This window comes from Prorops nasuta, unplaced genomic scaffold, assembly GCF_024137725.1.
Source record: "Prorops nasuta isolate Cenicafe-Biocafe unplaced genomic scaffold, Cenicafe_Pnas_1.2 PNAS00002, whole genome shotgun sequence".
NCBI classification, from domain to species: domain Eukaryota; kingdom Metazoa; phylum Arthropoda; class Insecta; order Hymenoptera; family Bethylidae; genus Prorops; species Prorops nasuta.
This window is the reverse complement of record NW_027116799.1, coordinates 11,456,766-11,479,062: the sequence shown is the minus strand read 5'-3', so window position 1 is coordinate 11,479,062 and position 22,297 is coordinate 11,456,766. Positions and strand designations below refer to the sequence as shown.

General features: G+C 36.9%; 1 protein-coding gene and 1 long non-coding RNA gene across 2 annotated transcripts in view; one reads left to right on the top strand and one right to left on the bottom strand.

The window, feature by feature from the left end:
* The window catches only part of LOC136781141 (SAFB-like transcription modulator), a 91,234-nt gene that overhangs the window by 46,805 nt on the left and 22,132 nt on the right, over positions 1 to 22,297 (bottom strand). The window contains exons 2-3 of the mRNA XM_066739889.1: positions 6,166 to 6,256; positions 5,290 to 5,432 (exon numbers count right to left, since the gene is read on the bottom strand). Of these exons, the coding sequence (XP_066595986.1) occupies positions 5,290 to 5,432; positions 6,166 to 6,256 (234 nt within the window). The remainder of the gene's footprint in view (positions 1 to 5,289; positions 5,433 to 6,165; positions 6,257 to 22,297) is intronic.
* Positions 11,309 to 11,631, top strand: LOC136782557 (uncharacterized). The gene is made up of 3 exons (XR_010824132.1): positions 11,309 to 11,338; positions 11,417 to 11,511; positions 11,607 to 11,631. It is a non-coding gene; the product is annotated as an uncharacterized lncRNA (long non-coding RNA).

The window sequence follows — 22,297 nt, the reverse complement described above, 5'->3', positions numbered from 1 at the left end:
GAGAGGTAACAATATACCAATGTGTGTCTTATTGTATAATTCTTCCTTCGTCTGAATAGTTTCCCACTGTCTAGCTTTTACGAATCAGTACTTAAACCCCATTCACATCTTCCCAGTCTGCATTCACCACTGAGACGGTATAAGTGACTCACCCTCTGTATAATTTAGTTACCACAAATTATTTAAAAACTTTTCTTACTCAGATGAGTCATTTTAAAATCCGGTAAAATTACCGCCATTTATACTCAAATATCATCGTAGCAACACTGAATAAAACATTTTGCTACTGGATTCTGTGTTTCAGTATACAAAAATCTATAAGAAACACCTAATTACATGTTTTTAACAGTATCTGTGTTGACTAGTGATTTGAACTTTACTGAAATAAGTAATGTCAGCAACTAGTTACTTTTTTGGCTAGTTTCAAAATGTTTTTCGAGTTTCTAATATACAGGTTGTACCATTTTAATCGACGTACCAGAATTACTTGTAAACCTATGATCTTATGAAAGAATGTTTCAAACGAAAGTTGTTAGACTTCGAAGGGAACATAAGATGGTATCTTCGATCTGACCCTAACATGTTATCTAAACGGTACATGAAGGTCATTTTGTCATTTTTAAATAAAACGCTCTATTTATCCTTACATATTCTGATAATTGATCTCAACAACTTTCCAAAATAATATATAATTATATAATTTTATTCAGTCGTTAACTAAATAATTAGATTTTAAATTACATTTCGGTGGGCCTATCAACTCACCGGAATATCTCTGTTAAACGAAAATAAATAATGTAATAGTAAATGAATGTTTAATACAGAAATGCTTGACACCACTAAAAACTAATTACAAAAAATGTAAAAAAAAATATTGAAAACCATTGGATAAGAAATTTTAAACATTAAATAAAATATATTTTTGCACAAATTTGTCTGCATTGTTTGGCCACTAAAAATATAAAAATTTTCGAAATTGAAGGAAAAAGCTTCTCAGCTTCTCTAAACGGTATTTCTCTCATTTGACGACTTGACCCTTTAGAGATTACTCTGACAAATCGAAAATTATTATTTCGAGCTTAAAATCTCCCGCTCTTTACGGATCCAATTTCCAAATTGGGCGATCCCATTTAAAAAAAACTTTCACCTTCAAATGGCCTTAAAAACTAATCCCAGGAACATATTAATTAACTCTCCGTCTGCACACTGGATATTTTTGGGCACCAGGGAAAATTTGAAAAGAAATGTTTAGTATTGTTGGAAACCGGAGGTATGTCGGTGCTAGCGGTTGGGGAATCTCGGAACGTCTCGCGCCGGTGCAATCTTCGTATCTCTCCTTCACTCCCATCTTCAACTATTCGCCGCTAGATGGCCAACAATTGGAGCAATCTCGCTCATAAGACTTCAGTCGCGAGTTACTTAAGTGCCCAGTGGCACAGTACTGCTCGCTGCTGCTCAAAACCAAAGGTCAGGCACCTTAATCTTTTGTTTTAATCTGGTGTGTAACCCCAACGGTCCGGACCAGCAGTAGCCAACCTCCGTCTACCTTCTCTCGACTCCGCCAGGCATCCTGGTGCGCTATCCCAATTCTCAAATTCTTTTGTGGCATCTAGAAGGGGATTCTCCTTGTCTTTTCGCGTGTCGTGACCTGAGAATCTCAAGTGTGACACTACCTTTCTTGAGGCCATGAGCTTTGCTCTTTTTAGTTGGGATAGCACTTTCAGTACTTTGATACTACATTCGTGGGTTGGTAGCTCTCCTTGAGCATTTTTGTGATTCCTCTTGACATTACTGAGCAATCTTCTTGTGCAACTTTTGCTTATACTATTTCTTTGCGGCCTTCGGGAAATCACTACATAGGCCTTCGAGCAATTACAATTTATTGTTAAAACTTTTGTGCCTTGTTAAATAATTTAGCGGTTTTGAATAAACTATTTTTTAGTTAAATTACATTCAGCTTTTCGTTTTTGAAGGCATCCTCTCCCTTTTTACCTTTTCAGGAAACCTTACTGGATCAATTGCTCGCAAGAATGATTTAAATTATTATGATGTATTGTTTTCTCTTTTATCGAAATAATTCTGGAGCCAGCAAATAGAAGTCTTATAATATGTATCGTATTTTTTTTTTAGATTTTTAAAATGACTTTTTAATAGAAGATTTAACATTACACATTTGTGAACTCAGTGTACATACGACACCGGTAAAATATAGTGTACTGACGAAGGATTAATAGAGTGTGATGACCCGAATTGACCTGAACAGCTCTTGTCCACAATTTTTATGTATTCGGCTTATCAACAGAGATATTTGGGTGAATCGATAGGCCCACCGAAATGCAATTTAAAATCTAATTATTTAGTGAACGACTGAATGAAATGATACATTTATATAATGTTTTGGAAAGTTTTTGAGATCAGTTTTCAGAATATGTAAAGATAAATAGGGTGTTCCAATTAAAAACCACAAGATAGCCTTCAGATAACGTATTAGGATCGAATAGAACATAGCATTTTGTCCCCCTGGAAGTTTAAAAACTTTTGTTTAAAACATTTTTTCATATGATCATTGGATTACAAGCAATTTTGGTGCGTCGAGTAAAATGGTCAACCTTGTCTATTTTGGAGTTTACATAACAATAATAGCTAATCGATTAGCTTATTTTTAAAAAATTAGAGATGTCAAATATAAATGAGTTTGATATGTTTTATATGACTAAATAAAACTTTTACTTTTTAATATTAAAATATGTTAACCTCTTGAGGCAATGTGGTAAGTATACTTACCATCTGCCTATTCTCATATTTTCATGATATATTTCAAGCTTAATCGATTTTAGCCGCACTTTTTGCATTCGTTAGCATCTTATGTAATATGGAAAGTTATATAGAAGCTTAAAATTGTTTGGCATAAATTTTTTAAATTTGCTATAAATAAACAATTTGAAAAAATACCCTTCTTGCCGAAAATTTCATTATCCACGATTCTCATTATTATAATTTTTTCAAACAGGAGTTATGGGTTTCAGGTATCACTGATTATGAGTCTGAAGTCTAATTTTTAACATCCGAAAAGTAAATAATATTTATTTCTGATCAATAGTTATTACGGCCTCACTTTATAATATTTTTTATCACAGTATTATTTCTTCCACCATTTCAAATTTTCAAGTTTGGATTTCACATTCATATTCAGCGACTCTGAAAACCCAAAAGTAACCAGTTTCGGCCAAATCTAATTAATTTTGTAATTTTTGGACGCCATATTGGAACTGTAATTTTGAATTTTCAAATTTTCACTTCAGACTCATAGCACAGCCACACAAAAAAAATATTGCTTTCTGATCTAAGGATCTAACCATTTTTACTATATGTTTTTAATATCGCTAAATACGAATCCAATAACCGTTTAATCCCATCCAATCAGAATTTTGACATAACATTAAAAATCCATGATTTAAGCTATTTGATCAATATTTATCTGAGAATAAAATTATAATCTGAATCATCTAACAAATATCTTGGATTTTTTTATATTCTCATGGCAAAATTATGCAAACATGTAAGAAAAAGAGAATTCTACTCATTTCCCGTCCATACTTGTACATTACTTAGGGACATGGCTATTATGTAGAGTATACCATTAACCCATTAACGACGGAGACTGTCGATTTTAGACTATGTTTTTGTAGCTGAATTTACGGTATTTAAGGAAGTAGTAACTAGGTCTAAGGTGTGATTCTTTATGTTTTTAAGTATGCTAAATATTAGTCCGGATTCAAAATCCAAAAATTTTGACTACAAAATTAAATATAACGTTTTCTTTAACAAAAAAAAAAATGCCAGAGGATTTGTCATTTTCAAAGTTTATGATATATGTTCAGGCATAAAACGCATACATATATGGAGTTTTGATCAACCTTCGGTGCAAAAATTTCCTGAAGTTTAACGGCGTACTTTTACGTATATGCTTTTTGTGTCAAAATGCCCGGTAAAATGCTAAAATGTTCAAAAAATAGAATTTTTTCTTTATTAATTTTTTCCTTGAAAAGGGAAGGCTTAAGTAATAATAGTATTAGAATAAAAATGTCTTAGAATTAATTGAGAAATATTTTTTAATTTTTAAAGATTTTGTTCAGACGTTTTTGAATATTTTGATTTTGCAATTTTTCAAAAAATAAAAAATTATCCAAAAAAATTTAAGAGTATTCTTTAATCAATTCTAAGATACTTTTATTCTTAAACAATTTTTGCTTAAGCCTTTACTTTTCAAGAAAAAAATTAATAAAGAAAACATTCAATTTTTTTAACTTTTTAACATTATACCGGACATTTTGGCAAATGAAGCATGTACATAAAAACACACCATTAAACTTCAAAAAATTTGTGTACCAAGGGTTGATCAAAACTTCATATATTTATGCGTTTTATGCCTGAACAAATATAAACTTTGAAAATGAGAAATCTTTCGACATTGTTTTCTTTTTCAAATAAACCGCCATATTTAATTTTGTGGTAAAAATTTTTGGATTTGAACCCAAATTCTGATTCAGCACACCCAAAAACAAAAAAAATCACACCTTAGGCCCAGTTACTACTTAATCAAATACCTGAAATTCAGCTACATAAACATTGCCTAAAATTGTCGCTTTCACCGTTAATGGGTTAAAAAAAGTCAAAATCTATATCATGACTGCCATAGCAATCTTAATATATTTTGTTAGGTTTACTGCAACTACGAGGTGGCTACATTGCGGAAACAAATAAATAAAGAATGTGTGAGAATAAATGCAACAATTAAATTCATAATAGCTTAAATTATGGGGTTTTTCAAGTTATAGCGGAATTTTAATTAGATAGGATTAAACGAACCTTGGATTTGAATTCGGCGACATCAAAAACATATGGTAAACATGGTTATAGAGGCCCCCAGATTAGAAAACAATTCTTTTTTTATGTGGCTATGTAACAGCGACCTCAAAAGCCCCTTTATGACCGGTTTCAAACCGATCACTCAGATAGAAACCTGCGTGCGCTTCAAGGGGTTAAATTAAAAAAAAAAAGATGCACGATGGTCATGTTTTGAAGTTGTATTCAAATTTAGCTATAATAAATACATAAAAAGCAGCTACTATCACTCATTTAACTAAATCATTATCGACTATTATAATCAGTTAACTTTCTTATTATGTGAATGAATTTCTAAGATAGAATTTACTTCAGGAATAGTATTTATTTCTAATTGATTCTTTAAAAATGTATATGCAATGTATACATATATGTACAACAAACCTCAGGCTTATAAGAAATAAGAGTTTCTTGATTAGTCAAATCTTCTTCAACTTTTAGTTTAACTTCAATATTTCCTTCAGCTGGCATGTTGTCTTCTTGTTGATTGTCCGATATGTCCATAAAATCATCTAAACTTTGTACACCTATAATTGTAAATTTAATTATTATTAGTACATTTATTATTCACATATTTGAATAAATAGAGTGTCAATGAAGTCTGGAATCTCTCGAGTTAGATAAAAATAGAGGATTTTCAAAATAAACGTTTTACAGCAGAATTTTAACAATTGTAAAAGCCAGATTTTTACTTATCTTAATTAAATTCTGAAGAACCCTGTAAACTTTACGTACAAACTAACTTGAGTTTCTTTTAAATGCAGCACCCTGTATGATTGTACATATTCTTATAGCTGATCTTACGAATTTTTTACTATCCTCTTATCGTTCTGCCATTTCATCCAGTCGTTCGTGAGATATTGCTATTGCGATATATACGTAAATGAATGACCATACGTCTGTAGCAAAGCAGATGCGTACACACGAGCTCAGCCAAACCCATAACTATGTGCAGTTTCAAATCCAAATAACTTGGATACGACTGGATAAAAAGGAAAAATAAAAAGAACATTTTGGAATACTTTTGAGGTGGAATACAAGAATCTGTAATAAGATATAGGGTCCTACATTTAAAAAAAATTTAAGTTGATGTTCAGGTAACGTTTTTGGTGTACTTTAAGGTTAAATTAGTAGAGTCGGTAAATAGATTCCTTTGAATATTAAAGCTTTTGAATAAAACGTTTTTTCGAAAAAGTTGTATTGTAGGGTAACTTGAGAGAATTGAGACTTTTAGGACACCATTTATTAAAACCAAAATACCACTATTTTTCCTGGGACTATTTTTGCATGGTAAACCCCCAAATGGCACTATGAGGTACTCATCAGGATTGTGCCCTTCGTCTATAATAGCCTAAAAATATAAGAAAAATAAGGTAATGTTTATATAAAATTACACAAAAAAAAACAATCAAATCAGATTTATTTCTTAAAGTATATATCATGCCCCGTAAGATCAGATCTGTACAATCTAATATTACGAGATTCAAGTCTCTCTAAAATTCTATTAGAAACGTGTAATAATCCATTTCGGCTCGAAACAGCATAAATTTTATTTTTTCTTTAGCCTAACGGCTAAGATAGAAAGCATCAATGAATTCTATTGCCGCATGCCTTATTTATGATTCCGAACCGTGTTCTTGCGCAATCTGTTGTTATCAAGAGACACGGTAGTGTCTCGACGGCAAGTACATAAAAGTAGAAAAACTCATGCCTATACCGCCGTCGAGGCACTAGTTTCTTATACAGCTAGTTGGGGCGTCTCAATATTCAAACTGATTTTTCTCCGCGAATAATCCATTGCCATTATTTAAATAAAGCTTTTTTTAAATGGTTTTGAAAAACCTTTCATTTGCGCCTAAGAACATCAAAATCAGTTCACGCAATTCAGAGATCTCATACTCTGTTAGCTATATACAGGGTGGAACGTTAACGCCGCACTTCCTTTAAACGGGTTTTTCCTGAGACTTTTCTAAGGAAAATGCTGTTGGCCGTTTTAAAATCTAGCCACTGGTTAAGGAGATATTAAAGATTAAATTTTGTATGCAATTATTGATTTTACATATGATTGCAGTAGTATTGGTACGTACGTATGGCAAGTGCAAGTATGAGAGAGAAGTTGCTGCTATGACGTTTCACTCTCCCCTTTTATTGATTTTTTCGGAATCGTTGAGAAGTTGCTGCCGGTTAGCTGTTTTGCTTTTTTATTGATTAGCTGGAAATTTTGAGATTTAATTAGCGTTCTCGCGCAGAAACTAACGCGTACGCGCAATTTATCTACGGAGAATCTTGGTTAACTGTTATTGTGTGCGTCCCCATTCCATTTAATTTCCGATGCCAAATAATTAATGGGCAAATCGAGATAATGTAAATTAAATTCTATGAGGATTGAACACTTTAAACCAAGACTATGCTCCAGTCAATGAGCGCTCAGTTGCGCACATCTGTCGATCATTCAGACTGTAAGCGAGAAAAAGAAGCTATAGCCGAATAATAGCGTCGTTGACGGTTAGCCTAATAAATGAAAAGATTGCGTAATCAAATGTTTATTTACCTGATTTTATGGAGCAACTTCAAGGATGGGCAGCATTGTAAATGTGCTCCATATGGCCACCTTCAGCATCGATGCACGCCCTTGCTCGTCGGAGAAGATTTGCTTGGACAGTGGCTACCATCTCAGGTGTGATCTCCGTGAAAGCCACATCCAATCGCGCTGCTAGTTCTTCCTGATCCCGCATTAAATATCTTCCCGTATAGACCTTTTCTTTCAAGGCCCCCCAAAAGAAGAAATCTAATCGATTCAGATCAGGAGATCTAGCAGGCCAAGGGATGGGACCACCACGGCCGATCCATTTGCCGGGAAACTTGCGGTGTAGCACGCCTTTCGCAGTGGCCGCATAATGCGGAGCTGCTCCGTCGTGCTGGAACCACATTTTCTGCCGAATAACTGTCCAAGCTAATCTTCTCCGACGAGCAAGGGCGTGCATCGATGCTGAAGGTGGCCATATGGAGCACATTTACAATGCTGCCCATCCTTGAAGTTGCTCCATAAAATCAGGTAAATAAACATTTGATTACGCAATCTTTTCATTTATTAGGCTAACCGTCAACGACGCGACTATTGGGCTATAGCTTCTTTTTCTCGCTTACAGTCCCAATGATCGACATTTATGCACAACTGAGCGCTCATTGACTGGAGCATAGTCTTGGTTTAAAGTGTTCAATCCTCATAGAATTTAATTTACATTATCTCGATTTGCCCATTAATTATTTGGCATCGGAAATTAAATGGTATGGGGACGCACACAATAACGGTCAGCCAAGATTCTCCGTAGGTAAATTGCGCGTACGCGTTAGTTTCTACGCGAGAACGCTAATTAAATCTCAAAATTTCCAGCTAATCAATAAAAAAGCAAAACAGCTAACCGGCAGCAACTTCTCAACGATTCCGAAAAAATCAATAAGAGGGGAGAGTGAAACGTCATAGCAGTAGCTTCTCTCTTATACTTGCACTTGCCACACGTACATACCAATACTACTGCAATCATATGTAAAATTAATAATTGCATACAAAATTTAATCTTTAATATCTCCTTAACCAGTGGCTAGATTTTAAAACGTCCAACGGCGTTTTCCTTAGAAAAGTCTCAGGAATAACCCGTCTAAAGGAAGTGCGGCGTTAACGTTCCACCTTGTATATATATCGAAAATAAAATTTTCCTCTTCATAATCTTCTTCTTCTTCTCCAGCCAAAGTGTATGTCTCGGGCTGAAGTTGGTCGCTAAGAAAAATGACGTCATTTTCACAACGCTTCCAACATAATATACTCAATGACCAAACTATATATATGGTTGTGAACTGTCAATTAAAATCGATATAATCGATATAATTAATTTGGCGACTATATTGAACTGTAAATTGTAATGTGAGGTTATTTCTATTTAATGTAATGGGGTTATTCATAGTGTTGCGGTATTGCATCTGTTAAATTTATAAAATCACAAATAAATTTAATTAACAGTGACAGAAGGAATCGCGAATTAGATAAGTATAACATTATATTTTACAATACAGGATGTAGTATACTTTGTGGTACTTTGTGGGGGGGGGGGGTATTTCTTTTTCAGATTAAATTAAGACGGAACATTTTCATTTTCATTGTTGACGATAGAGCTGACTGGATTAAATAAGATTAATATTTAGAACTCTATGCCAATGAGAAGTATACTTTCAACATTAATGTGCATGGGTCATTATCAGGAGGATATTAATTGAATAAAATTGTTAAGGTATTTAATAATCATATGCTCGACTTCCAGATGTGGAAATCATTAATAAAATTTATGTTTAACTTTTTCTATTTTTTAAATTAATATGGATTTCAATTGTTCCATAGGTTATATCATATATGCGAACAAAAATTACAGATCAAATTATAGTCATGCTTATTTGGAAAATATGAAGCATTCCAATGAACCTTCATTTACGTTGAGAGTACAAGTTGACTAGTGTTTGGATTTAAGTTAATTATATGATAATAGATTGTAACGAAGTTCCCCGTTATGTATACGAGATACCCAATAAAGAACATAAAAGCTACCGAACAGTGGATATTATTAATCCCTACGTTACCGACTCGTGAGATAGGCTCACGAGTGGATTATAGCTAACGTCAAGGATAGACCCCGTTGACAGGCAGAGGCCCGGATGAAAAGACCGGCGCTCCAGTAAACGATGTCCAGGTTGTCCTGAGAAGTAAGGCAGGGCCATGCCAAACAACCCAGGCAACCTGAGATAAGGAGAAGCGGCCTCGGGGAGTCCTAAAGGAATGACAGTGTCTATAAGTCCCCACGAGGAGAGGAGATAGAACATCGAGTCTGGCTTGAACGCTGGTTACGCGCGTCAAGCAGGCTGCGCGAATGTCGTGCGCAGACTGCCATCGCAGGCAGTCGGAACGCGACCATGGGACTGTGCTGATGTGTCCGTGCGTGCTGGTGAGCGCGTGACGCGGCACCCAGACAGCCATGGGTCGGTTCGCGTACGTGAGGCGTGTGCTATAGGCCAGCCTGCACGTACGTCACGACTGGTTACCGGCCAATGCATAGTGGGTTGTGCAGGGGCGTAGTTAGCCCGTTGGCATATGTCCCGGTGCCCTCCGTAATCCCATAGGCTTGCGCTATGGTTGGACGGGCCGCGAACATTGCCTCCATCGTGGTCCGCTCCTGGCAAACCCTATGCTTGGCAATGATACCGCATGTTCCCGCACTCCTCACCACCACCTGGGTGTGGGTGGTGAGGGATAGATGTTTGCCCCTCAGCAGATAGGCCTGCGAGGCTCGGACTTCCGTAAGAAACCCTCCCCTCTCTCCACGACCTAGCATACTGAGCGACCCTGGCTACCGCTACCGTCCATGTGCATGGCCGCAGGGCCGTATAAGATGCATAGAGAATGGGGTCGAAGGACCCAATCGATAACGTAGGGTTGTTGGCTACCCAACTGACCAACTGGCGCCCTGATACCGATAGAAAAGGACGGGCGAAGGTAATGGGAAAACCCGTAGTGTGAGTGGCCCCTCACACTGACGGGAATAACCTTACAAGATGTTTACAAAAGATGCAAAGACACCCAAATATTACAGATCTTTAGTCTTACGAAAGTTAGGTCACCAAGCAAAAAGAAAATGGAGATGGGGCAACCTCAAATACTGGTAAGTAACTGAGATGCTTCATGTTCCTTCAAATATTTATTTTCTTTGAAGCTTGAGATTGTTAAATGATGAATTTGATTCTAGGTTTACTCGTAGTGTCGTCATTTAGTATTTTAAAGTCACTGTACAAGTCTATTATAGCAAACAGTAATACTTGTGTTTTGACTTAAATACATTTGGTACAATTGAATTAAAAATCCAAGGAGGAAGGATCGCACACACATTGACTATTGGAGTTGAATAAAAAACTGGGCTTTTCACTCCTGCATTCTGATACTTGAAACAGGCAAAGATGAAAGCATTGAAAGATTGGCAAAATAAGAATAAGCCAATATTCAGAGAAATTTCGTCCATTGCTCAGCCATAATTTAAGGATGAGATTCATTCGATGAAATTTTGTAAAATTGAATTAATAACTGCTGATTGTTTTCTTGTTACCTATGCTAGTATTCTAAGCCAATGGCAGTATACTGGTCATTGGTATGGATGAAAAAATGCACATTTATTCTCAATTGAAACTCAGTCCAAAAATTAATGGTTTCCACTCAATTTTGCAGCACCAGAAATCCGACCAGTTTCAAAAGTGTGTAGAAATTTGCGAAACGAACATCTGAGGACTCTGTCACAGGAAATGTTATAAGGACAACTCGACAATGTATCTCCCATGGCACCTTTGTCAAGAGTTAGCATTATAAATCTAACAATGATTGGTGCTAAAAAGAAATGTGGTATGTAAAACGATAATGTCAGCTTTTATTATATGCTTGATTGTAGCTTATTCGAAGCTTTACGAATTGCTTGTCCAGTCTTGCCTCTGTATCACCTCAAGCAGCTGATGGAGTTACTAAAGTTTGGCGAAGTTAGATGTTGGTAAAAAGTCAAATGTTGATAAACAGAAAATGTAAATTAATTAAAACATACATTTTACTTAATTATTTTTATATGTTGAAAGTATGTTTATTGATTATGAAAAATTTAATCAAACTTTTATTATAGTGAAACTGAAAACATTAAACAAGTAGCCGGGGCATTAATTATGAAGTTCATTTATGCAGAATGCATTACAAATATCAATAAATCCAATGTGTTGTCTGTGATATTTTTTCAATATTAATATATATTATTTGATTAGTTAAGCACTGCTGTTTCAAAAAATGAGAAGTGTGGAAATTTTCTTTAAATTCTGTAGAAAAATTAAAAGAATTATTTAATTTTTTAAATATTATACTCTTACAAAACGTTATGAAATCCCACAAAAAATAGACTTCGCCTGTAAAAAAAGGCGGCAAGTACATAAACCATCTAGCATAAATAATATAGTAAAATTATCCAATTAAAAAAAGTAGTGAAATCCTAATATTAGACAAGTGTATTTTTTCACCTTAGCAAAAGTTAAATTTTTGAAAAAAAGGGAACAAAAAAGTTACTTGCCGGGCTCGTAATGTCCATGCACGGTGAGAAATAGAATCGTCTGTGGTTCGGCTAACTTCACTCTGTATTTTAACATGAAATTTGCTATACTACGCTTTAGCTAAATCTCACACACGATTCAATTTCCCACTGTGCATGGACATTACGGGCCCTGCAAGTAACTTTTTTGTTCCTTTTTTTTTTTCAAAAATTTAACTTTTGCTAAGGTGAAAAAATATACTTGACCAATATTTGGATTTCACTACTTTTTTTAATTGGATAATTTTACTATATTATTTATGCTAGATGGTTTATGTACTTGCCACCTTTTTTTAAAGGCGAAGTCTGTTTCTTGTGGGATTTGTCATTTACTTTTGCACATACTTCTTCGACATGGCATTTTAAACCTTGCAAAAACATTAATAAATCCAAATGTCTCATCAGTCAGCCATAATTGCAGTTTGGAAAATAGGGTGATTTTATTTCGAGGCTCGTTTTCACATGGTTTACAAATAAGTACTTTAGAGCCCAAAAGTCCATTTGAAAAAAATCAAGATGGAAGAACCAATAGGACAATTGATCTTAATGAAAATTTTTATTTTCAACCCTTTTATATAATTACAATACCTCAAAGTCTGTACTCGAAAATATTATTTACAATTGGATATGATCACCATTGGAAGATTGTTACTTCGAATGCGGAATAACAAAATTGAAAGCTATTTTCAATTAACGTTTTCCGGTATCTACACTGAAATAATTGCAGGTACAAAAAATATGGTGAAAAAACATAATTTTTGTAAAAAAACATCGCCGTATTAGTCGTGTTAAAATGACCAATTTTAGGTGGTCTTCTCGGCACTAAGCAGCACAAATGTACGCCACCCTATACAAAGTTCCATAGAACAGTATGAACCTACTGATAATTCTGAAATTACAACTGATCGAAAGGTAAATGCAAACATTTTTAATTTTCAAGATGTAAACGAGAATATTAAACATATAAATAATGATAAAGCAAAGTAACAAGCGATTGCAAAAAAGCATACTTGAAATTATAAGTAAGGCATGTGGTTAAAGAATTTGTTGATTTATTCATCTCTGAAAGTAATGTTAGGAAATTGTGTAAGGTAGCTGGGGCCGGAAGAGGTACCTCACTTTTAAACTTACATTGTATGGGGTGAAAAATTGACGGTTCCGTGTGATAAGTAGAAATATCTCTCTCGAAATGGGAATGTGAGCTATAGAGCTAGGGATAAAAGTTGTTCGGTCCAGAACGTGACCGCAAGTAATACTAAAAATTATTCGCTTGCAGGGCGAACGACGCACAGTGGGTAAATACGGTCAATCTAGGTGGATATTTGAAAAAAATTTCAAGTCGTCAGATAGATGAATTGTCTTTATGGTGTTATGAAGGATAGTTAACGAAAAACAAAAATTCCTACGTAATTACGATTTGATATCCCACATAGCAAAGGATATTCTGCCCATACAATTTTTAGATTTAACACGTCGAAAAAATATACTGTATACAGTGTTTGTGTGTCAGCAACAATACTTTTAATTTTAACCACATATTCTTGAGGATAAACTAAGTCGAAAAGTCATATACTATTATATCCGTAAAAGTATCATTGCTGAGATAAATCAATTTTCATCCGATTAATCAGGGCTTTGATTTAATGGAAATTTGACGTTACTGTCACTTTCGTTGATACTTCTCTTTCAATAAACAAAAGAAGCTTGTATTTCTTACCGTTCTATACCGCCACACGCACACATGAAAATATACCGATTATTCATATTAACCCCATAAGTCTTACTTTCCTGATCATAGAGCTGTTATAACGAGATACCGAAAATAAAGAACACAGAAAAGCTACCGATAGCAGTGGTTATTTCAAACCCTACATTACCGACTCGGAGCATAGGTTTCCAAATGAATGAAAACTAACCCCTAGGATAATTCCCGTGGACCGTCAGAAGACCGGATAAAAAGACTGGCGTTTAAATTTAAAAAGCCCAGACCAACCAAGTGTGCATGGCAGCGCTGTGCTAAGCAACTAGGTGACTTGAGACGAAGAGAAATGGGCACGGGGACTCTTATGGAAGACGTACACTCTAATCCTCTGAGGAGGGGGAAATGCGAGTGTATAGTCGGGTTTGGGACGTACACGTTGCGGACGCTCACCATATCGAGTCACCGATAAGTGTGACGTGCTGGCTGCAAGGCAGTCAGGCGGAACGTGGCTGCACATTTGTGGTGATGTTGTGCGTGAACCCACACACACCAACGTGGGCCAGTTCCGCATGAGTGAGGAAGTCAATTCTCCATGTATTGCGTACACTGTACTTTGTCGATGCATGTAGAGACTGTGCAGGCATGGTAGGTTTCTACCGCATGCCAAGTGCTGCTGCTAAGCCCATGGCAATGCACATGGCACCGCGGACTTGGACTTCGCGGGGATGCGCCACCCTGGCAATCTCCGATGAAAACATGTTCCCGATGATGATCTCGTCTCTTCACCCCCGTCACACTCGTGAGTGGGTGGAATGAGGAATGTGAGAGATTTGACCCGGTATGTCATCCAAAACAGAAGTCAAGAGTGTTAAAGGAGAGGAGGACAGGTATTAGACTGTGTAACCAAAGCGGTATACGCAGATAGGTCATTTATTAAACTACCGAACAAGATCCCGGAATCGCAAGATACAATAGTACTAAGAGCACTGACAAAGAAAATGATATAGGAACCAGATCCTAGTTTCGAGTAAGCGAGAGCTGTGTAACGAAAAGGATTAATAGGAGCAAGGTCTTATTTTCGAGTAATCGAGAGGTCGACCTGGCACGATTCACGGACTTAAATACATTTTAAGCAACATTTGACTAGCGAGAAATGCTCCGCGAGGTGGCCATCTGGCGGGGTTGTGCCAAAGTGGGGAATGTGGAAGAGAGACGGACAGTGCGTTAGAGTGAGGTGGCCCGAGAATCCCGGACCGCTCACACCAATGCAATTCCGATCTCCAACAAGGAGAGTGTTCCTATCGTCGTGAGACTTGGGCTACCAGTAAGGAACCCTCCACTCTCTCCACGACCTAGCACACTGAACAAGCCAGGATTTCCGTACTGTCCACTATGCACGGCCAATCAGTTTGTTGGAAGGTGCATAGGTAAGAATGGTGGGGGAATAAGACCCCATATAACACTGGGTTGTTGGTCACCCACCTCATCAACTGGCGCCTTAAAATACCGAATGTAAGGACGGCCAAAGGTAGTAGAACAAACTGCTACGATCAGCTCATCGTAGTAGCGAGAGAAAACCATTACACTGTATAAAATCTGTTTTCCGCATATTTTAATAGGATCCTCAAAAGCGCCTGTTAAGTTGAAAATTCTGGGCAACGATACGGCCTTAATTGTAGTTTCATTTTGAAGACGATTTACCTTGCTGATAATGCGCCGTTTGAACTGCTGTATCTAATAAGGTAGTCAAAAAATAAGTATTTTATTTAAAAAGCGATTATAAGAAATTTTTTTTTCTGTTTTGGAGAATCGTATTGTTTTATCAGATAGAGCAGTTTGCTTCATCATTGGAAGAGCAAAATGACTCGAAAATTGGTGTTCAAGTAAAGCCATAGTCTTCTCTGGAAATTTAGATCTAACTGGAGAGTTTAAGGGATCCCTTTAAGAATAAATAAGCCTTTTTTCATTTTATAAAAGGACAAGCCACAAGATCAAGAATAATTTTGTCTATATGCGGTAGATCAGTCTTTACCCGCTCTTTGGTACGAGAAGATTCCAGATAAGTTAGTAAATACTTGTGGTTCCCTCTTCACTTTATTACAATCTACTTGGTAAATTGATAAATATTTTTTTGTTATGACTATGTCACCTTGTAGTCAATATAAACTAGAATATGGTGTAGCAATTGGCTAGTTTTACCGGTAAGACCTTTTAGGCAGACACTATGCAAAAGTATTAGGCAAAAACTATGGACAATCTATGGCACAAAGAAAAAGTTCTTCTTAATTTTGAGACTTTTCCTTTCACAAAATGAAAAAGGCCTATTTATTCTTAAAGGGATCCTTCAGGCTCTCGATTTAGACAAAAATTTCGAGACAAGACGATGGCATTACTTGTGTGAAAACCGATTTTCAAGTTATTTTCCTTTTTCAATAAAGTAGCTATCTGCTGTATGTAATAGAGATTAGTAAGATTGTCAAAAAGCGAACAAAGATTTTCTTCAAACCGTTTCTTTAATATAATACTTATTTTTTTACTTCCTTATTAAATAGAACAGCTCATAGGGCGCATCACCGAAAAGATAAAACGACTTAAAAATTAATCTGTAAATAACGCTCCATCGTCACCCAGAATTTTTAACTTAATAGATGCTTTTGAGAATCTCTTTAAAATAGACAGAAAATAAATTTCATACAGCACAACGATCAGGAATGTAAGACAATAGGAAATAATGTTAATAATCGGCGTAGTTGCGTGCGTGTGTGAGCGTGTACGACAATACGGAATGATCGGGAAGTACGCATTTTTTTTTTTCGCAAGGGAACTGTCAACGAAAAAGAGAGTAAAGTAATTTTTCCGTTGAATCAAAGTCCTGATTTATCGTTATAAAATTGATTTATCTCAGTAATGATGCTTTTACGGATGTTTTGGAATAGGACTTTTCCACTTAGTTTATCCTCAAGAATATCAATAAAAAAATTTAAAACATAATTGGTGATACACAACCTGTAGATCTAGAAAGAACGACAATTTTGGTTTTTTACTAAACTCAAAATTGTTATTACTTTTCTCGAAACATAACTATTTAAAAAAAATAATACTTGAAAATCGCATCCTCTTGCTCTAAGGGAGGTCACAGTACGTTGTATCTAATTTCATCCTCCTCACAAGGAATTGTTCTTTCAGAATATTTAAAAAGTCTTTGGAGTTTCTTTATAATAATTATAGACACATCACAATTTAAACAAATATATAATAATAATAATATATATATATGACGTTTTCTTTTAATAACTTTTTTAATAAGGAACTTACGAATAAGTTCTATATATGTGTACAGATCAATTCTTTATATTTTTTAATGAATTTAATACAAAAATGACTCTTTTACGACATTTTGAAACCAAGATATATTTTTTGTCAATTAATTCTACAAGGCGTATTTTCGCTCCTACAGCATTACAATTTATCGTCAATAAAGATGAATATCTCAATTAAAAAAAATGTGCACAGCGTCATTTCATTGACCCTAACTAATTTTAATAATTTTCCGAAATCATCACTGAGAAAATGGATTAGTAACAGTTTCAAATTTTTCGGGTAACCATTGCAAAATTCTTAGTAAATTCGTGACGACAATGGGTTCTTAGTAACCGATCCTATATTACATAAGTAATGATTGCTACTTTTTAATCCTAGCGACTACTATGTGAAAGTAATAATGATTACTAAGAAAAGTAGTAATAATTAAATTGAACAGGTTAGTAACAGTTACCAGCTATTTTCATCAAAAGTTATGAATCATTCTTATTACGATTAGTCTCGTTACTTGACGTACACGTCATTTGTTGACAAGTTACTGAATCTGAATGATTTTAAAAGAAGACTATAATTATAAAAAACACATTTTTGTATTAAACTAATATTTCTTAGTACACACAGATTCACTACAGCTCTATTTCTATAACGCCTTAATTATTTATGACAGACTGCAATTACTAATGTGCCCGAATGCTAGATCATTGCAATTTTTCCTCTTCCAATTTAATCCAAATTCCATTTTCCTATCTCTTATTATCAATGTATACACACTTTTATAATTCTTTCGCTCTAGAAAAAGTCCTTCCTTTGATCGGGATCGAACCAGGGTCCTTCGAGTGACGAGACTGAAACTTAGCCCACTACGCCATTTGATACTTTTTTTGTTCTAGGCGCCTTTTCAGGGTTCGCCTCTCTTTTCTCATACAACCTCCCTTCTCATCCTCTTTACAAAATCTTGCTTACAATGTTTCATTCTTGCATCTATCTTAACCTAACATTCCCGAGAGAGAGAAAGAGAGAGAGAAAGAGAGAGAGAAAGAGAGAGAGAGAGAAAGAGAGAGAGATCTCCCCTCCATTCGCTCTTCCATCCACACATCCTCACTCATTCCTCTTGGACCTTCGTTTCCGGGTTACTTTTTCTATCCCTTCTCTTCTCCAGCTCCTTCATCCACCCCATTCCCCTTCCACCCCCCCCAACACCTCCCTTATTCTCTCTTCTATCCATCTTTCTCACTTTCCCCAGACCCACCACACCTTTCCATCACATGCTCCCACCCCTCCACCTCCCACTCGCATATTCTACATTTCCTTTCTTCCTCTTTTCTCCAATAGTTCCCCTCTCTCATCTCATTACCCAGCCTAAATCTTGCCACTCTGATCCATTCCCCTTCCTTTCTCCCACCCGTTAGATATTTCGGTACTCCTTCCTCCCTTATCAACTTATACCACCTATTGTACCTAGATACCTCTATCCTCCCTCTCCTTTCCCTTTCCTCCCTATCCTTTTCATCTTCTTCTATCTCATTCCATATTCTTTCCCTTTCCCCTTTATCCTTCCAGCTTTCTCCTCTTCTCTTTTTCCCCCTCTCCCCCTTAAACTTTCTTCTCCCTTCCTCCCATCTTGATAACTTTCCACCTTTCCTTTCCCTTTCTTCTATTTCCCTCAGACATTCCCTTGGCCACCAACTCCCTTTTCCCTCCCTTAAGGGGATGCATTGAGCGACTCAAACACTCATTCAAGTTTATCTTCCAAATTATTAGGAATATGAACTTTTTTGTAGAGATTAAATTTACTCTTTTGACTGTACTGAAGCGCGCTACATACTCGGTTTCTCAAAATTATAAAAAATAATTTTCATAAAAATTATGAATACTTGTAATTTTGTTGGTCATAATAATATTGAAAATTAGGCCTTGTAGCGCGCTAAAGAAAAGTTCTATGACTAATTTGAGACCAAGAAGAAACAAATATACCTAAAAACGTGGAAGATTTTTTTGAAAAACTAAATTAGCTATTGAAAGACAAGTTTTACACTATTTTACGGACGGAGAAGTTTCACACAGCGTTGCCAACTCCGCCATTTTGTTTATACTACGCTGTACAGTGATGTCCGTGATGCCAGAGTCAAGCTTTTAACAACGAAAATAAAGTTAGCCGCTAGCCAGCAGCAGGATAGAAAATTTGAAGGGAAGAGATATGTACCCCTTCACTTCAAATTTTCTATCCTGCTGCTGGCTAGCGGCTAGTTTATTTTCGTTGTTAAAAGCTTGATTCTGGCATCACTGACATCACTGTACAGCGTAGTATAAACAAAATGGCGGAATTGGCAACGCTGGTTTCACAGTGCGTTAGACAAGGACAAGCTTATTAGCTCTCTTCGCTTTAGAAGGGGTACCCACTCTCTCCCCACCATTCCCCGCTAAACAAACCAACTCTCCTACACACAGCAAGGTGGCTGGCTAACGCTGCCTGTCGGTGTGAATCCGTAGCGGAAAGGAAGAACAAATAATTATTTGTAGATTTCAGGGTTAGGTTTTCGCATATCCGGCGTTGTACCGCTCTTCCATATCATTTTTAGTCAACTAATTCAAGTTTTTTGAGACTTGTAGATGACAAAATATTTTGAAAATTTTACTGTAGTCTCCCGAAATGATATGGAAGAGCGGTACAACGCCGGATATGCGAAAATCTAAACCCTGAAATCTGCAAATAATTATTTGTTCTTCCATTCGGTTACGGATTCACGCCGACAGGCAGCGTTAGCCAGACACCTTGCTGTGTGCAGGAGAGTTGGTTTGTTTAGCGGGAAATGGTGGGGAGAGAGTGGGTACCCCTTCTAAAGCGAAGAGAGCTAATAGGCTTGTCCTTGTCTAACGCACGGTGAAACTTCTCCGTCCGTAAAATAGTGTAAAACTTGTCTTTCAATAGCTAATTTAGTTTTTCAAAAAAATCTTCCACATTTTTAGGTATATTTGTTTCTTCTTGGTCTCAAATTAGTCATAGAACTTTTCTTTAGCGCGCTACAAGGCCTAATTTTCAATATTATTATGACCAACAAAATTACAAGTATTCATAATTTTTATGAAAATTATTTTTTATAATTTTGAGAAACCGAGTATGTAGCGCTCTTCAGTACAGTCAAAAGAGTAAATTTAATCTCTACAAAAAAGTTCATATTCCTAATAATTTGGAAGATAAACTTGAATGAGTGTTTGAGTCGCTCAATGCATCCCCTTAACCTTTCCTCATAATCCCACGCTCTTTTCGCTGCCCTCATTCTTATCTTCCCCCTCTTCGCCCCTCTTCCCTTACCATATACCCCGGTGTCATCCAATCTAATCCTAATACCCATTTCTTATATCTCTCATTCCCTGCCTCCACCCTTCCTTTCTCCTCCCATCCCCATATCTCTGCTCCGTATCCCACCACCGGCCATACCAATCTATCGTATAACCATACCCTTCTCCTAAAATCGTTTCTAAATACCCTTTTCCCTATGCCCCACACCTCCCTCATCACTCCACCCGCCTTTCTTACCCTTTCTGCCACATATACATCCTGTCTTCCATTCCTTCCAAATTTATACCCCAGATACGTCACTTCCTTCTCTTCCTCTATCCATCCCCCCTTCCATTTGAGCCTCACCTTCCCCTCTACTCTCCTACCAAACCTCACCAATTTTGTCTTCTCCGTGTTAATCTCCATTCCCATTTCGTCCATAAATTCTTCCACCGTTCCCATCATCATCTTCAACCCCGCCATCTCATTTGCCATCACCGCTATATCGTCCGCATACATTAATGTGTATACCTTCCTTGCTCCGACCCGTACTCCCCCTTTAGCTCTTTCCTCCAACTTCCTTTCCAAACCTGCCATGTATATTATGAACAGCTTCGCGCTCATTGGTCATCCCTGCTTCACTCCTCTATCCGTCCAGAATTTCTCCCCTATCTCCCTACCTTTTTTCACCTTACACGCCGTTTCTCTATATACCTCCTCTATTGCCCCCTCAGACTCTCACTTATCCCATTCTCTTCCATTATCTCCCATAACTTCTTCCTGTTTACTCTGTCCAACGCTGCCCTCAGGTCAATGAAACATCTTATCATCCCTCCGCTCCTATTTTCTATCTCCCTATTTACTAAAAAGTTCAACACAAATATGTTCTCCATCACCCCTCTCCCTTTTCTAAATCCTGCCTGTCCTTCCCCTATCAGTTTCTTTTTCTGCATTTCCTTCTCCAGCCTCTCCCCTAACACTCCTGCATACATTTTCGCCGCCGTGTCCATTATTGTCACTCCTCTGTACTCCTCTACCTTTCTTCCTTCTCCCTTCTTTCTTATCGGCACTATAATTCCAACCTCCCATCCTTCCGGCCATCCCTCTCCTCTCCATACCCCGTCACATATCCTCCATAAATCCTTCTTTACCTGCCTCCCTCCATACTTCCATACCTCACACTCTATCCCGTTTTCTCCCGCCGCTTTTCCTATCTTTGCCTTTCTATCTGCACCTCCACCTCCCTCTCCTCTATTACCCCTTCCCATCTTTTCTCCCCTCCTCCCCTCTCTCCATTCAAACCTCTCTCCTTCTCCCTTTTTCCTCCCAACTATTCTTTGAAGTATCTATCCCATTCACCTATCTCTATCTCTCCTAGCCCTCCCTTATCCCTTCCTCTGTATTTTCTTAATATCTCCCATACATCCGCTTCCGTTTTTGCGCTTTCTACCTCCTTATTCATCATCTCCTTTCCTCTTTCCTTTTTCTCCTCACGCTTCTCCTTGTATTCCTTCTTTCCCTTCACATAATCCTCTTTCCCTCCTCCCTCCCTCAACCATCTCCTTAACTTCTTCCTCAATTCCTTCTTCATCTCTTTAAACTCCTCATCCCACGAACCTTTCCCCCCCTTTCTCCTCCTTTCTCACTTCATCCACTATATTCCTTGTCTCCCTCTGCAGCTTCTTCCACCTCTCCCTTACATCCTCCTCCTTCCCCCCCTCTATCTTCTCTGCTCTCTTTCTATATTCCTCCTTTACCCTTTCTCCCCATCTCTTTGCCACCCATCCTTTTCCCTCTCTCCTCTCCTCCCTCCTTCTTTTCTCCTTTAGCTCCACCACCAGCGGTAAGTGATCCGATTCCGTCCTAACCTCTATATCCATTCTCTTCACTCCCATCCTCGTCCTTCTGTCTCCAACCACGTAATCTATTACCGAT